The sequence below is a fragment of the Narcine bancroftii genome, chromosome 11, assembly GCF_036971445.1.
Source record: "Narcine bancroftii isolate sNarBan1 chromosome 11, sNarBan1.hap1, whole genome shotgun sequence".
NCBI classification, from domain to species: Eukaryota; Metazoa; Chordata; class Chondrichthyes; order Torpediniformes; family Narcinidae; genus Narcine; species Narcine bancroftii.
Window position 1 is genome coordinate 104,215,260 of NC_091479.1, and position 18,150 is coordinate 104,233,409.

The following is an 18,150-nucleotide window of genomic DNA, read 5'->3' on the forward strand; positions in this document are numbered from 1 at the left end:
AGAAATGGTATTTGCAGCCTTAAGTGAACTATTGATTTTGGTGGAACAAATGTTAAGGTTAAAGGCACAGTCTGATACAACTTTTGTTAATAACCTACTTTTCTGTAAAAAAAAGTTAACTGATTATTACCTACTTTATTTTTAAAGAGGTTGTAATTCTTAGGACTTGAACTTTGTATCCAAAGTACTTTCTAAAGCAGTTTTGCATCCTCGGTCTCTGACCTTCAATCAAGCGAGACCCTAGTTTGATGGTGGACCTTAGCACCACGACTCCTGGAACATGACAACAACTTGAATTAACGGAAACTTTCTTTCCTGTTTGTTCCAATGCTGAATCAGAGTTCCCAGTTCCCAACCCCCGACGCAATCAGGAAGCTATCAGTGCCCAAGGTCTCAATACTTGGTTCCCATGAGCTGGGCCTCAGCAGCCTGTTACCTACTGTAAGTCCTTCAGCTGCTGAGCCCCTCAATGGTCTGATGCTATGGACTCCTCCCTGTAGGATCTTCTCCCAATCTTCTCCTTCTCAGCAGAAATGGGTGCAGGATTGTGGTGGTGGGGGGGGGGGGGATGGGGCGTTCTCTCGATTGCACCAGTCCGCTGCTTCCCCCAGAGCCCACAATCCTCATGGTCCACTGCCAAGCATGGGCACAGACCTCTGTGGTTTCAAAGGTGTGTAGAAAAAAGCCCTTTTAACTGACTGTTTGAAACACTGCCTTGGACCACTGGCATCACTACCATGCAGTAAAACCCTGTGGATATCATATTAGCCACGGCCAGCCTCTTGAAGCACCACGCTGAGGGATGTCAGAGCCACCAGCCAGAGTAATTAAGGCACATAATCTGCCTCATTTGGCCCATTGAGGGTAGACTGAGTCTGCAGAAGGGCAGTGTCCTTCCCTAACCATCCCACATCAAACTCCTTTCCCTGGCTGGAATCTTCCTCACCACATATTCCTGCTGCCATGAAGTCCTCATTTCAGTTTCACTTACAACATAAAACTTCTCCACGTCCTCTTCATTCCTCCTTCTTGGGTCTTGATCTTACTATTATTAGGAACAATGGCTCTGCCATCAATGGTTCAAATTTTAAACATCTCCATCAGATTCCCTCAAGAAACAAAAACTGCAGGTTCCAGAATCTGTGAGCAAATGGTGAGAAGGTAGAGGAACTGAGCAGGTCAGGCAGCATCTATGGAGAGAGATTTAAATCTAATTTAAAAAAATGTAGACATACAAGCCACTTCAGCCCACAAGTCCGTGCTGCCCAATTACACCCAAGTAACCTATAACCCAGGTACATTTGGAACGGTGGGAGGAAATCGGAGCCCCAGAAAAAATCCACACATACACGGGGAGAATGTACAAACTCCTTGCAGACAGCACGGGATTTGAAACCCAGTCCCGATTGGTGATGCTGTAACAGCGTGGCACTAACCACTACACTAACCATGCCACCCTGACAATGTTTCGGTTCGGGATCCTGTAACATCTCAAGTCCAGGTTCCAACCCAGAACGTTGCCTGACCCTTTCTCTCAGTGGATGCTACCCAACCTGCTGGGTCCCTCCAGCTTCTCACTGCTTGCACCTTGCACTGCACTCTGGTCTGAGGTCAAAGCTGGTGTCATCAGTCTGTTCACATCAGGAATGTCCTCTTCCCTAGGAGTTCTGGGTTCTTGTACAGCACCTAGGCAGAGAGTCTGCTTTTCCACAACTTTCTCAAATTGATCTTCCACAATCTATGCACAGGTATTCCCCACCCTCTGTCTGATCCAATATCCCTTTTGGAAAGGAGCCCTGTAAATTATATATCCCCTCCTCATTCTCCCAAAGGTTGGATTCTGGCCCTTTGGCCCACCATGTTCAATACTACCCATTTACTCTAATCCTACCCCAACCTATTTTATTCTCCTCCAAAGTTCTACCACTCACTCACACTTTAAGGGAAACTTGCCTGTATGTATTTGGGATGTGGGAAGAAATCTGTGCACATGGTCACAGGGAGAAAGTGCAAACTCCACACAGACAGCACCTGAAGTCAGGATCGCACTGGTATGGAAACTGCTCTGCCTAAGACCGCAAGAAACTCAGGGTTGTGGATGTGGCCCAGGACATCACACACCCCTACACACCCCCTCCCCTCCATTGACTCCCTATTATCCAAACAAGCCAACTTACAGAAGGTAATGCAATAATAAACACTGGTTAAAAAAAAAGATGCTGGGGAAACTCAGCAGGTTAAACAGTGCAGTTTATGTTGCAAAGATAAAGACACTGAACCAACATTTCGGGCTTGAGCCCTTCATCAGGTATGAACAAATGAAGGGAGGCGCCCATGAAAGGACTAACATTACAATGCCAAATGGCACAGGAATAGAGAAAATTACATTTATAAGCACTGCAAGGACATCATCCTTTCCCAGGGCGATCCATTGAAGAGGCTGATAACAGTATGAAAGAAATTGTCCTTGAACCTGGAGGTTTGTATTCTCAAGCTGGTAACAGCTGCCTAATGGGAGGGGGGTATGGAGAGGAGAGAGTGACACGGGGTCAATGAGTATTAATGTGTTGGCAGGGTGCATAGCTAGAGGGGAGATTGGTTTGTCAATGACCTGAGCTGCATTCACAACTCTCTGCAGTTTCTTGTGGTCTTGGGCAGAGCGGTTCCCATCCCATGCAGAGATGCATCTGGACAGAATAGTCTCAATGGGCAATTAAATGATGGATTTGTGACTGAAGGTTTTTAACACTGGGGCTTAAAGGGATGCTGCAAGCTCTTGGTGTCTGTTTATAAATTGGGATAAGGCCTTTTCAATTGAACAAGTTGCTGCTGGATCCATCTCTGGAGATCACCACAGCGGTCAGTTTTAAGAGGAGGTGGGGAACTGGGTGTTTGGATCGTAGAACCCCGTAATGGCAAGATCCTTCTGGGCATTATTCCTCTTCCTTCACCCTCAACTAGAGGAGCTTTGTCCTACCCAATAGGAAGTGCACCCAGTGTAGTGAGGGGAGATAGCAGAGCTTTGGGGACCCTGACATGAGGAAACCATTGGTTTCTCTCTTTAAAATCAAACTTTTGATCTGGGAAAGAAAATAGATTGGGTGCAGAAAAAGAGAACACGAGGAATGAAAGATTAAGAGAGAAAAATGACAAAGAAAATAAATAAATAAACCAATAAGAAGCTATTTTGATTAGAGAGCAAACAATTAAGCAAACAATTGGTTATGGCATTAATTGTTATCATACTGGAAAAATGTGCATCATTTTCCAAGGCCTGGATGACACTGTCTGAATCCAACAGGTTTTTGTTAATAAAGAGGGAGCCAAGATGAGAGAGTCATTGCAAAGCATATGGCAGAGTGTCAAGGTGCAAGCTTTGGACTAATGCAACTCTTCACACAGATCGTTTGGATGACTTGTAAATTAGAAATGGAGATGATTAACTAGGATGTTGCCCAGACGTCAGGAAATGAGTTAGAGGGAAAAATTGAACAGGTGAGGATGTTATTCCCTGGATTGTAGTAGAATAAGGGGAGATTTGATCAAGGTGTTTAAAATTATGAGGGGGACAGACAGAGTAAATGTAGAACAACTTTTTCCACTGAGGGGAGGTGAGATACAAACCAAAGTACATGGCTTAAGGTTGAAAGGGAGAAAGTTCAAGGGGATCTTCTTCATACAGAGAGTGGTGGGAGTGTGGAATGAGCTGCCAGCTGAAGTGCTGAATGTGGGCTCAATTTTAACATTTAAGAAGAATTTGGACAGGAGAGGTGTGATGTGCTGTTAGCCAGAATCAGACACACACAAGGTAAAGACTGTACAACAGGCTTTAATCCACAGACTTCCACAGAGCCAGGCTGGCTGTAGCTCCAGTAACTCTGAGTGAGCTTCGGGAGGGCGGCGCAGGCTTATATCCCGGAGGGTGATTGACACCCGACCGGGTGGGGCTTGATCCCTTCAGGCTGACTATTGACAGTCGGCCAGGTGTTGTCCTGTCCCCTTACACTCCTGCAAGTACAGAGATTTCCCCCTGCAGTAGGCCGGTGGTGTACCACCACAAGAGGTATGGAGGGCTATGGACAGGGTGCAGGTCATTTGAATGAGGCATAAAAATGGTTTGGCATAGACTAGAAGGGCTGAAGGCCCTTTTTCTGTGCTGTATGGTTCTATGGTCCATCAATATTTCGAACAGAACATTTCAGCACAGTGTAGACCCTTTGACACAAGGCATTGTGCCAAACTATATAAAATTATTCAACTAAACCTACTAAACTAAACTTTCCCTACATCACACCCATACCCTCTATTTTTTTTGTATCCATGCTTGACAAACCTGATTGAGTTCTTCGAGGGGGTTACAAAAAAGGTTGATGAAGGGAAAGCTGTGGATGTTGTCTATTTGGACTTTAGTAAAGCTTTTGACAAAGTTCCCCACAGGAGGTTAGGAAAAAAAGTGGAGGCATTAGGTATAAATAAAGAGGTAGTGAAATGGACTCAGCAGTGGTTGGATGACAGGTGTCAGAGAGTAGTGGTAGAAAATTGTTTGTCCAATTGGAGGCCGGTGACTAGTGGAGTTCCTCAGGGTTCGGTCCTGGGTCCACTATTATTTGTTATATATATTAACGATCTGGATGTAGGGGTGGAGAATTGGATAAGCAAGTTTGCGGATGACACAAAGATTGGTGGTGTTGTGGACAGTGAGGTAGATTACCGTAGATTAAAAGGTGATTTAGGAAGGCTGGAGGTGTGGGCTGAGAAATGGCTGATGGAATTTAATACAGATAAATGTGAGGTGCTACATTTTGGAAAAGCAAATTTAAATAGGTCATATACATTGAATGGTAGACAATTGAGGAGTGCAGAGCAACAAAGGGATTTAGGAGTTATGGTAAATAGTACCCTCAAGGCTGATACTCAGGTAGATGGTGTGGTGAAGAAGGCATTTGGAATGTTGGCCTTCATAAATCGGAGTATTAAATTCAAGAGTAGGGAGGTTATGATGAAATTGCACAAGGCATTGGTGAGGCTAAATTTGGAGTACTGTGTACAGTTTTGGTCACCAAATTATAGGAAAGATATAAACAAAATAGAGAGAGTGCAGAGAAGGTTCACGAGAATGTTGACAGGATTTCAGGGTCTGAGTTCCAGGGAAAGGTTGTGCAGACTGGGGCTTTTTTCTCTGGAGTGTAGAAGATTGAGAGGGGACTTGATAGAGGTGTTTAAGATTTTAAAAGGGACAGACAGAGTAAATGTGGATAGGCTTTTTCAATTAAGAAAGGGGGAAATTCAAACTAGAGGACATGGTTTAAGATTGAAGGGGGAAAATTATAAGGGGAACATGAGGGGAAATTTCTTTACGCAGAGGGTGGTGGGGATGTGGAATGATCTTCTGGCAGACGTGGTCGAGGCGGGATCATTGGTTACATTTAAGGAAAGACTGGATCGTTACATGGATAGGAGGGGACTAGAGGGGTATGGACCAGGTGCTGGTCAGTGGGACTAGGAGGGTGGGGATTTGCTACGGCATGGACTAGTAGGGCCGAACTGGCCTGTTCTGTGCTGTAAGTGGTTATATGGTTATATGTTATATGGTTATATGTGCCTTACTAAAAGTCTTTTAAATGTCCCCTGTACCAGCCTCCATCACCACCCCTGGCAATGCATTCCAGGCACCAACCACTCTCTGTGTAATAAATTTACCCCTGACGTCTCCCTTAAACTTTGTACAGATGTCCTCTGGTATGCGCTCCTGTCACCCCAGGAGAAAGGGGCTGACTGGCCACCCTATCAATGACTCTCATAATCTTGTATACCTCTATTAAGTCACCTCCCATTCTTCTTCATTCCAGGGGCAAAAGCCCCGACTATAGCACAAGACACATTCTCCAATCCAGGAAACATCTTGGTAAATCTCCTGTGCTACCTCTCTAGTCCTTCTGGATCCTTCCTGTAACGAGGTGACCAGAACTAATTTCAAGTGTTGTCTAAACAGAGTTTCATAGAGCTGCAACATTACTTCACTGCACTTAAACTCAATCCCCCTACTAATGAAGGCCAGTACACCATAAACTTTCTTAAATACATTATCAACATACACGGCAACTTTGAGAGATTTATGCATTGGGGCTTCAAAGTCCCTCTGTTCTTCCACGTAGTTAAGAATTCTGCAACTAACCATGAAGTCTACCTTCAAGTTTGACCTTCCAAAATTAATCACAGATTGTGCACCAATTTTGGATGGAGAGAAGGAAGAAATGTAGTGGCCTTCATAAATCAAAGTATTGAGTATAGGGGTTGGGATGTTATGGTAAAGTTGTATAAGACATTGCTGAGGCCAAGTTTGGAGTATTGTGTGCAGTTTTGGTCACCAAGCTCCAGGAAGGATATCAGTAAGATTGAAAGAGAGCAGAGAAGATTTACTAGGATTTTGCCGGGTCTTCAGGAGTTGAGTTATAAGGAAAGATTGAACAGGTTTGGGCTTTATTTCTTGGAGCGAAGAAGAATGAGGTGAGATTTGAAAGAGGTTTACAAAATTGTGAGAAGTATAGAGAGACTAAGTATGAGTAGGCTCTTTCCACTTAGGAGAGAGATAAATACAAGAGGACATGGCCTTAGAGTAAAAGGGGAAAGGTTTAGGGGGAACTTTTCCACTCAGAGACCGGTGGGAGTACGGAACAAGTTGCTATCTGACGTGGTAAATGTGGGATCACTTTTAAAAGTAAATTGGATAAATACCTGAATGGGAGAGCTCTGGAGGGTTATGGTTGGATGCAGGTGAGTGGAACTAGCGGCATGCTGTTTTCAGCACAGACTTGAAGGGCTGTATGGCCTATTTCCTGTGCTGTAGTGTTCTATGGTTCTATCATTTATATGCTAGATTTTATACATTAACTTAAATTTTTACAACAAAAAAGTACAAACTGAAATTTTGCTTTTTACACAATGTATTTTTCTACTACACTAAATGATTAATGCAATATCTTGAAGTTACAGCATGTAAGCTGGCAGGACATTGTGAGAAATGTTATGCCTTTTTTTGAGGGGAAAGAGGAAGGCAGACTTGTTAAACTGGGAAAGACTGTGGGATTTTCTGCTTTGAACTGTAGGGTGGGCGATCATTGCTCATGACTTACCAGGATATGCATGTGATGTCACACACACCAGCTTGTATGTCCAGTGGAATTTGTGTTTCCTTATTGCTTTTAGCCTGGAGAGAATGGAGCTTGTTATTTCAAAGATTTAATATTCTAAACCATAACAATTTGAATTCTATTGCTTGACACTAATTTCTCAGCATTTTTAAAAATCATTTGAAAGAACAGCATAATTTTAAATTTTTTTTGCACAACTGTTTATACATTCCCAATAAAATAAAGTCTTTTCTGTGGGGGATAAAATGAGTCACTTCACACTTATCCAGATTGAACTCCATCTGCCACTTTTCCGCCCAACTCTGCATCCTGCTGTCCTGTCGTGACCTTCGAAACTATTCACAACACATCCAACCTTCATATCATCTGTAAACTTAATGACCCATTCCTCTACTTCATCCAGGTCATTTATAAAAATCAGAGGGCAGGGGTGCAAAAACAAATTGGTGCGGAAGTCCACTGGTCACTGACTTCCAAACAGAATACTTTCCACCTACTACTACCCTCTACTTTCTACAGGCAAGCCAATTCTGAATCCACACAGCCAAGGTTCCTTGGATCCCATGTCTCTTACTTTCTGAATTAGTCTATTATGAGGGACCTTGTCAAACGCTTTACTAAAATCTACATGACCAAATCTACCACCCTACCTTCAATTTCTTTTGCCACTTTCTCAAAAAAATTAATTAGGCTCATGAGGCATGACCTTCCCCTCACAAAGCCATGCTGACTATCCCTGAAAAGACTGTGCTTCTCCAAATGCTCAGAAATTATGTACCTTAGAATCTTATCCAATAGTTTGCTTACCACTGATGCAAAGTTCTCTGCTCTATAGTCCCCAGGGTTCTCCCTATTACCTTCCTTAAATAACATTTGCCATTCTCCAATCCTCTAGTACCTCCCCTGTAGCCAGAGAGAACACAAGGATCATTGCCAATGGCCCAGCTATCTCTTCCCTTGGTTCCTGAGGTACATCTCATCTGGTCCCGGGGACTTATCAATCCAAATGTTTTTAAGAAGATCCTCTCTCTTAACTCAACGTGCTCCAGCACACAAGCCTGTTCTACACTGATCAACACTCCTCTTAAGTGAACACTGAAGCAGAGGATTCATTTAGGACCTCCTCTACCTCCACTGCATCCTGGTACATGTGCCCTCCTTTATCCTTAAGTGGCCCTACCTTCACTCTAGTCATCCTTCTGTCTTCACTTATGCATAGAACTTCTTAGGGTTTTCCTTATCCTTACTTGCCAAGGCCTTCTCATGCCCCCTTTAAGCTCTTCCAAGTCCTTTCTTAAGTTCTTTCCTGGCTACCATATAATTCTCAATGAGCCCTCCCTGTCTTTTGTTTCCTAAGTGTTGTTTGCTTTCTTCTTCCTCTTAACAGGTGGTCTCACCTGTTTTATCAACCACGATTCCTTTATCCTACCTTCTTTTCCCTGTCTCAGTGGGAACCCCCACTGAACCCCCCCCCCCCCCCCATCCCACCAAGTTTCCTAAACTTGTCCAAACTTCATAAACTAGTTCATATTAGATTTGCTGAAATATTTCTGGTTTCCCATTAGCCTAATCAAAAGTTTGTGCCAATCTAATTTCTTTAGATCTTTAAGTCATATAAAGGTCATTGTATTAATGTAGATACTGCAGACTAGCTAGAACCTCTGAAATAATTAAAAGAAGAAGAATCCAGCACTTCTCGGTTGTTGGTCAGCCTCTGGCAGTGCTTTAATAATGCACTCCAAGCATGAGGAGCAAGGTTTGAGAATCCTGCTGAATGGCAAGACTCTTGTCTTTTAAATTAAAGTTTTTCATAGGTGATCTATTTTCTTCCCAACAGAAAAACTTCTCCACTCAAAGCTGATCTTTCAGGGATTAAAAGCACTTGAGTAAAAAATTCAATTTGCTGTTCTAAGGTTTTATATGAAAACTTCATCTTAGATCAAGAGTGAAGATTTAAAGAGGAGGATGGATTTCTTCAAGGTCGGTACCTTAAAGGAGAGATTGCTGTCCTTTGGACAATAGGCCATCTTAACTAGCACCTTGGGACATCACTTCTTCTCATGGAGGGAAATAATTTATTAAGACTACCACTGCTTTTGCCATTAACAGGGCTGTATTACAGAAAATGATCAAGCCTGTTCCTGCGGTGATGCATCAAGATATTCTAATTTCAGCAAATGACAACTCAAAGCTGTCAGATGAGTTCGGCAGGAAGTCTGTTAGTGATGCTCAAGGATATAAAGATGGGTGGAATTGGTTCCCACCAGTTTAGGGCTCATTTCCTCTTCCATCACTTTGATGCAAGCCTGCTCTATCTCTTGAAGCAACTGGCAAAAGAATGTTGGCCTCCATTTATGTAGCTCTCATCATCTCTGTGCTCTTCTCCCGAGACTGTTCCTCATCCTCCGCTGAAGCTCTGGGACAATTGGAAGAAAGCAACATGCCCCATAATGGCTTTAGCCAGAAGATGATGGTGGCCGTTGGGGACCTACAGGAGAAAGGAAGGTCTTCAGGCTTGTACAAAGATGGCCAGCTTCCTCATCCACCTCAAGTGAGCCCAAAGGTCTTCAACACTCTCGTAAGTGATCTCAGTGAATATAACTGCCTGTTAACTCTGTTCATTCTGCTTTGAAACAGTCCATTCTGGAAGGTAAGTTTATTGTATATTATCAGTAGACAGAGTTACCCTGCACTCCCCATATCCTGGGGGGAATCAGTGGAAAAATCACTACCCTACATTAAAGTCCTGCCAAGGACTGTCCAAAATTCCAAATGTGCATTCGATATTCTTAAAAGCAGAACTAGTTTGTTCTCTCTCCCACTTTTAGTAATTCTTACTTAACAGTCTTACATACCTTTGATGCCAGTTAAGAGAAACATGCTCTCAATCCAAGCACTTTGTTAGAGTTATCATCTTAGCCAGTCATCCCTTCCCATGTTCCCAAACCAAGACTAACTGTTTCCAATTCAAATACTTATCTAATTTCCTTTTGTGAGTTGATAAAGCTACCTTGGCTAATGAAAGGGTTCGGTTTGTGTGGGCCAAGACTTTGTCCACAAATCAGACAATACACAGGAATATCTCAATCGGTCGGGTAAACATACCTCCTGTTATTGTAATGTATGGCATTAAAAGGATTTGTGGCTGTGAATAAAGAATGTGTGTGTGAGAGAGATACTGCCGTTTGAGGGAATGACTTTACGTACAGGCTAAATCAATTATATTATGGGATGTCATTTGCACCGAGGGGGTGTCCATTAGTTGGACGTTTGTAACCCGAGGAAGGGTGACGCTGCTCCATTATTATTATTTCAGGGAGCATTATGCTTCATATTAACTTTATGCACAAAAGAAATTTGCTCCTTGGTGTTAAACAAGACAGTTGGCAGACACTGGGGTCGAGTGCAATACACAAATTTAATGGAGAAACACAGCAGGCCACACAGCATCCGTACAAAGTTTCCTGACGAGCCCAGGCCCGAAATGTCGGTTACCCTTTACTTCCTGTGACCTGGTGAGTTTCTCCAGCACTTTTGTGCAATGTGAAGAAATGAGCTCATGTTGTCTTGGTTTCATTTACCCAACTCCTTGAACTGTTCTGTTACTGACCAACTTGCGCTGGGACCAATGTCTCCTGCCTCCATATACTTAACCTTGAGTGTTCCTGCTAAATCCCCTCATTATCTGGTCGTCCTGAGACCAGTGGGTTTCATTAGACTCCTACAGCACAGAGATAGATGTAAATCACCTCTTGCGTGTGGTGAATGATGGAATGGGGTTGGGGGGGGGGGGGGGTGGTGGAGGGAAGCCAATGGGAATGAATGGGATGAGTATAAGTTGGTGTTTGATACTTGGAGTGGAGTCTGTGGGTTAATGGTCCTGTTTCCAGTTGTAGAATTGACTGTGACAAGCCCAGCACTTTGTCTTTCTATACAACTGAAGTCAGATCCCTTCCTTCATCTCCTCACCACTCACTCCTTTAAGATCTAGCTCCATTTAATCCAACCTCTTCAACCAAGCAATTAATCCATGGCTAACCACATATCCGTGAAACAGTTCTGAGATGTTTACAGGTGCTGCATTAATGCAAGGTTGTCTCTGAAATCTACTTTTCTTTTTCATTTAGGATTTGGGTTTCAAGATAGGCTCCAAGACTGTACAACAACCTTTTAAATTCCAGAGGTTCTTCAAACCATCCCTGGGCTTCAGATCAGTGAAAGAACCCCTTGACTTCTTCACCAAGAGGACTGAAACCTCACAAGTGTCTAACCAAGGAGAGCATGAGATGGCAGAAGTGCCCAGGGAACTTCACATTGAAGAAAACAGGGCTGTATTTCCAATGGGGAAGAGAAATTTTGATGGCAAGTTGCTTTATGTAGATGTTGAGTAGATGTTGGGGAATTGCAAAGGGGGCCAGGGGAAGGTTTGCAAGCCATAGATCAGAACTTAAGTTCCTTTCATATTTGAGTCCTGGACTTCTGCACTCAAGGCTTCTACAGTCTCCCGCAGACTCAGAATCTTTGCAGAAGGAGGTTGTTCAATTCATTGGCCCCATCTTGGCTCTCTCTGGAGCATCATGGAGCCAGTTGAGGCTGCAGATGCCAGAATCTGGTACAAATAAGTCTATGGAGGAAAAACTCAGTCAACAAATGCCCTTCCCCAAAGATGATGCCTGATCTATCGAATGTAACCGATCTCCATATACTTAACCGATCTCTCTTGCCAATGTTTTGTTGCTGTACTATGTATGGTTTAACTAGCTGGAATGCTCCCAAAAGAACTTCAGTACATGTGGCAATAAACTGAAACATATTTAAATACTTCATTAGCTGTAAAATATTATGGGACGTCTTAAGGTTGTGAAAGGTGCTATATGAATGTAAGCCTTGATCTTTGTCAATGGTTCCATCCAGGTATTCACCTGTGCCAGGTTACACTGCTGGAGGTGTGCACCTGGACAGAATGTATCTGCTGGTGGCACAGGCCAGGAGGGCCTACTTATGACTAAAGGGTTGTCTGTTTAAGATGAGGCACGTTGTATTGTTCCTTTACGTGTTTGAGTCCTTTGAACACTCTTCCTTAGACCGTGAAGGTAGCAGATCCTTTAATATGTCTGACCAGATACATTCCTGATAAGCAAGGGGGCAGGGGATGAGCAGTTACTGTGGACTTACAGGAAGACAGAGTTGGGATTAAGATTAGATTATAATAAATGGTGAAACAGGACAGGGTGGTCCTTAGCATACAACTCAAAGCTGCAGGGACTCAGCAGGTTAGGCAGCATCTGTGGAGGGAAATGGTCCTTCAACATTTGGGGCTGGGAGCCTATAATGAGACCAAAGTAATGAGACCATCAGAAAAGGATGGAGTGGTCTCCAGTCCTGCTCTCATTCCAAGGACTCACGACAAATGGTCCACACCCAAGTTGTATGTTCCTCTGTAAAACAGAGGCAGCCTCAAGTTTTCTGTAACTTGTATGGAGTGGCGCACACCAGTGCCTCTACTTTCTAATAAGACTGACTTTTGGCACATTGAAGAATACTATCAAACTTTGAAAGGTGTCCCATTGGAAAGTATACCGACTAGGTGCCTTGGTGATTGAAGTGCCCAGGAATGTAGAAGTTTGTAGAAAGTTGCAAACCAAGCCAAACCCAACATTGGCACACATCTCCCATCCACTGAAGATATGCACATACAAGTCAACAGCCAACATCATGAAGTACCCCCATCACCCTGGTCACAATCTCTTCTCCCTGCTACCTTCACCCAAAAGGTTAGCACCTCTAGGTTCAAGAACAGTTTTAAATCCAACAGCTCTAGAACCTCCCTGTACTACCCTAAGCTCGAACTTCCTCAGGACTACCAAAAGATCTAAAAATTAAAACACAATGCTGGAGAAACTCAGCAGGTCAAACAGTGCACTTCAAAAGGCAAAGGTAAAGATACAGAACCAATGTTTCGGGCTTGAGAATTCCAACAAGGTACACCTTGATGGAAAAAGTCCACTGTTCGACCAGCTGACTTTCTCCAGCATTGTGTTTTTATTTCAACCTGAGTATTTGCAGACTATCATGTTTTATTACCAAAAGATCTGTTTTTAGTATTGAAACACCATTTTTATTTTATCCTAACCTGAACTGTGAATATTTATCCATCTACCTTTTGCACTTTATTGATTTTTCTTTCTCTGTATTACTCAGTTTGTTTATATTTCCTTATCTGTTTACATGTGTTTGTTGAGACAGATTTTTTGTACTACCAGTAATTCTGCCGTGCCCACACAAAATAGATTCTCAGGGTTGTATGTGATGCCATGTACATTCTCTGACAATAAATCTGAAATCTGTCCTTTTATTTTTTTTTAAAAATATATAAATCTTGGCATATTGGTAATTTAAGATATACTTTTGTCGTCAGTGCATCTTGTGGTCCTGTGCAGCTGCAGCAAGTAAGAATGTCATTACATCTGTGCATTGCACTTTTGCATATGACAATATTAATTCACTATATTACCTCAGTTCTTGATCCAAATTATGATACATTTTCCTTCTCTTTCAGTACTCCGGTGCATGCTTGGACGAGTGTATCGACCCTGCTGGTAAAACTGACCGCCAGCTCGAGGCAGGCACTGCAGCTCACTGCCACCGTTCTCTTTCTGCATTTTGGCTGTCCAGAGGCATCATCCTAGTCTGTCCTCCGTGAAGGTTTTAACGTGATTGTGTGTGTTATTGAACATGTTACAACTACCTTAATTACAATTAAATAATCTATATTCATAATTGTAAGATCATGTTCAGAGCACTTGGAAAATAAATTCAAACAAACTGATTGCGTCATGGATTTAACATTTAAAATCTCTGGAAAATGGAAAAATATTTTAAACTCTGAAGAAACTTGTGAGCTTCGACTGGCCTGGGATCAGCTTGTTCTTCATTTTGTTGTCCTTTGAAGCTCTGGGTGCTTTCTTCTGCCATCGCCCCTCCAGTGCAGCTGGTCTCGCACCTGCACTGCCTGGTGGCTTATTCTCATTATCACAGTCCTGGTCCAGTTGTTTCCTCTTCCCCTCCTTCCTGCTGCCCACCTTCTCATTCCCAGCTTTCCAGAGGTTCACTCTGTGCGCCCACCTATTTGTCATGGGTTCTGAATTCACTGTGAACAAGGAATGTGAGAGGAAAGGATCAGCCATCTTCTGATTATCCTCACCCCAGCCAGCCAGCTCCACCGCACATCTCATCCCTTCACTCATTGGTTCCATCCTCTTCCAACCACATCTACCCTATATTCTTCAACCCCCCCCTCTCCATCACCACTTTGGGTTCATCTGATCCCATCTATCCTTCTCCCACAATTCTCATTATCCCACCACTGTCACCTTCCCTTCTCATTAGATCCCAGGTCCAGCAGACCATCTCCACTTATTACATCCCTCCACCCCATACGTCTCATCTTCCTCCATCTGTCTCTTCACTTACCTGCCAAACAACTTCCCCAGTTCACCCGTCTCTGATGTCGCCTATCCACTATCTCTCCTCTATACTCTCAGTCCTGACAAAGGGTTCCAGCCCACGACGTTGACCATTTCTCTCCCACTGACGCCATTCGACTCGCTGAGTTCCTCCAGCAGAATTTGGGTTGCTCCAGATCCCGGCACCTGCAGTTTCCTGTGTGTTGTCCACAATTCAGTGCCTGTTCCACCATTCATAAATTGTGGCCAACATTTCACCTCAGAGGCACTCTCAGTCTTCTGTGCTGAAGAGAATAAAGTTGGGACTTTATTCCCCGGAGTGTAGAAGAATGAGGGGAAATTTGATAGGTTTTTAAAATTATGGGGATAGACAGTAAATGTAGGTCAGCTTTTCCCACTGAGGGTAGGTGAGATACAAACCAGAGGACATGAGTTAAGAGTGAAGGGGGAAATGTTCAGGGGAACATGAGGGGGAACTTCTTCACACAGAAAGTGGTGGGAGTGTGGAATGAGCTGCCAGCTGAAATAGTAAAGGCGGGCTCAATTTCAACATTTAAGAATTATTTGGACAGGCACGTGGATGGGAGGGGTATGGAGGGCTGTGGATTGGGTGCAGATCAGTGGGACTAGAAAAAAAAAATGGTTCGGCACAGACTAGAAGGACCAAAGAGGCCTGTTTCTGTGGTGTAATGCTTAAGGTCCTGTACTATGCCACATCCCCCAAGCTCTCCAATATCCAAAAATCCTGAGTGCAATCAGTAGCCAAGCATCTACTGCCCTCAGGGCAAAGTACATCACAGCTTCACCATCCACTGGCTGAAGGTATTTCTCCTCATCTTAGTCCTAAAAGATCTTTGTTTATTCGGGGACTGCAACTCTGGATCTAGGCACCTCTGCCAGGGGAAAACATCTCCCACCCACCCCCAACCCCTTCAAAACCTCTGGAAATTTTGTATCTTTCACTGAGTTCATCTTGCTTTCTTCCAAGATCTGGAAAATATTACCTGAGAATATTCAGTGTTTCATCATACAACAGGCACACCATCCCAGGAACCAATCTGGTGAATCTTACGTGTACTTTGTACCAAGTATATAAATGTTTTAAAATAAAAAACATTCTCCAGGTGTGGTCTCACCAAGTCCCTGTATAATTGCAATAAGATTTTACTCTTGTAGTCAAATCTTTGCAATAAAGGACCACATTCTATTTGCCTTTCTAACAACCAGTGGTGACTGTGTGATAGCAAAGACACAGGCCCTTCAACCCACTCTGCCACCTTGACCATTGTATGCATCTATACTAATCCCATTTATCTGTGCTTGGTCTGAGCCTTTGGTTGCTTGTGTACAAAACACTCAGGCACCACTCCCTCAGCCTTCAAATTAAAATTCTAAGCATTTATGAATGTTATGACTGGACAACCCCCATTTTTCCTTCTCCTTGTCCATCACCCACCTCGCTTGGTTTATGTGCATCTCCTAGAAATCTCTTTCAGGCAACCCATTCCAGATCACAATCACAGGGTTAAAACATTTCTCCTCAGCTCTCCTGCAGTTTCTCATCCTCTAACTCAACAACTCCCCCAATGACCAGCACAAGGTTTCTTCACTGGAGTTCTCTGGCGACTAGATATCCCTGTTTGAACCTCAGGGTGTTGTACATGAGAGGATGATGATAGTTTAAAAAAAATATTGACTTGCTCCATCTGGAGAACAAAGTGCTGTTTGTGTGGAGTTTGCACGTTCATTCTGTAATTATGTGGATTTCCTCCAACATTTAATTTAGACATACATGGTATTTGGTCCATGAGTAAATTGCCCAATTTGCACCCAATTAACCTGCATCATGGAACGTTTCAAATTAACCTGCATCATGGAATGTTTCAAACAGTAGGAGTAAACCAGAGCCCCAAAGGAAAACCCATGCAGACACAGGGAGAACATACCAACTCCTTACAGACAAACTCCTTACAGACAGCACAGGATTCAAACAGAGGTCCTAATCGCTGGCCCTGTAAAGGCATTGCGCTAACCGCTATACCAACTGTGCCACCCTAATTGGCCTAATTGACTGATGAAAATTGCGTCTTGAGTGTAGGTGGGTAGAATCTGGGGGGGGGAGTTTGAGAATGAGGAGTGAATAAAGACGGATTAAATGTAGGATGTGGAGATACAGTAGGTAGTAGATGGTTATCATGGGCTTGAAGGGCTGAAGAGCCTGTCCCAGCTCTGTGTGGCTATGTCATGTAATTATTGTGTGACTGTTGACATGGAAAAACTGAACAGTAGATGTTATACAGTGACTTTGCCATTAGCAGATACCATCAGTATGGGATAGCAAAGCAGTGTTTGTGGACAAGAAGTTTGCCTTTTAAGCAGATCAGACAGCCCATCTCCTTACCATCTGCTAATCCATGATCACGCGAGATACTTGAGAAGAGCGTTGGTCTCGGACGCACACAGGCCAGTGTCTGGTCGAACATGGGGCAGTCCTTTGCTGTGTTCTCTTCTTTGTAGGTGCAAGAAAATTGTGACTTGATCACTGTAGGCTTCAGCTGGGCAGGCAATGAAAGGAAACCATCAGCGGCCTTCAACGTGCAGCTAGATCAGGCCACAACTGTGCGCAGTTCTGGTCACCCCATTACAGGAAGGACATGGAGGCTTGGAAGGGATTTACCAGGTACAACCTGGATTAGAGAGTTCGAGCTGATGGGGAGAGGTTGGATATACTTGGGATGTTTTCTCTAGAGCAGCCATTTTTTAAAAAAAAAATGTAGTCAGTAGGAGAAATGTACGGAAGAAACCAAAACTCAACTGCTTCACAGGGGAGGAGGCCCATAAACTGTGAGCAGAGTCCTGTGGGGTGTGGAAGGGGCGGTGGAAGAGACATAGCAGAAAAAAGGTTGAGAATGGCTGGTCTAGAGAGCTAGAGGCTGAGGGGAGATCTGATGATAGTTTATAACATTATGAGAGGCCTAGACAGTCTTTTCCCAGGGTATAAATGTAAAATACTAGAGACCATTTGTTCAAAATGATTCGGGGGGGGTGTGGGGGGAAGGGAGTAGTTGAAAGCAGATGTGCAGAGAGTGATGGATGCCTAGAACAGGGCCTACCAGGGGTAATCAGCTGGCCACACCCCTCTCTGCTCCCACCAATCCTCACCACCCCTCCCCAACCCCCCCCCTTCACCAGGCCTCACCACCTCTCCAGCCCCACCAATCCTCACTACCCGTCCCCTCTTCCACCAAACCTCACCACTCTTCACCGATCCTCACTGCCCCACTGGTCCTCACTGGCCCTCCCCACCTTCCACTGATCTTCACTGCCCCCCTCCCGCAATGCAGGGCCAGCGTTGTTCACGGTCTCTGGAGTCAGATGCCCACGTGAATCAGCAGGCGGTTGAGCGGAGAGTAGAGGGATGAAGTAACACAGGAGCCAGGCTGGTCACTGATGGGGTGGTGCAAGGCTACCCATCGCCTGCATGATCACCATACGCTGCACAGTAGGAACTCACAGCTCCCATCGATCCCAAA

General features: G+C 43.9%; 1 protein-coding gene across 13 annotated transcripts in view; it reads right to left on the reverse strand.

Moving 5' to 3' along the window:
* The window catches only part of parpbp (PARP1 binding protein), a 139,289-nt gene that overhangs the window by 46,587 nt on the left and 74,552 nt on the right, over positions 1 to 18,150 (reverse strand). For 8 of the 13 annotated variants that reach the window (XM_069904389.1, XM_069904393.1, XM_069904391.1 and 5 more), the window contains 5 exons: positions 17,019 to 17,172; positions 13,666 to 14,301; positions 7,134 to 7,207; positions 992 to 1,190; positions 135 to 273 (listed from right to left, as the gene is read on the reverse strand). In XM_069904389.1, coding sequence (XP_069760490.1) covers positions 14,030 to 14,301; positions 17,019 to 17,172 — 426 coding nt within the window. In that variant the 3' untranslated portion in view covers positions 135 to 273; positions 992 to 1,190; positions 7,134 to 7,207; positions 13,666 to 14,029. Of the gene's footprint in view, positions 1 to 134; positions 274 to 991; positions 1,191 to 7,133; positions 7,208 to 13,489; positions 14,302 to 14,630; positions 14,902 to 17,018; positions 17,173 to 18,150 lie in introns of those variants that run through there. The other 5 variants (XM_069904390.1, XM_069904395.1, XM_069904398.1 and 2 more) reach the window with 5 other exon arrangements.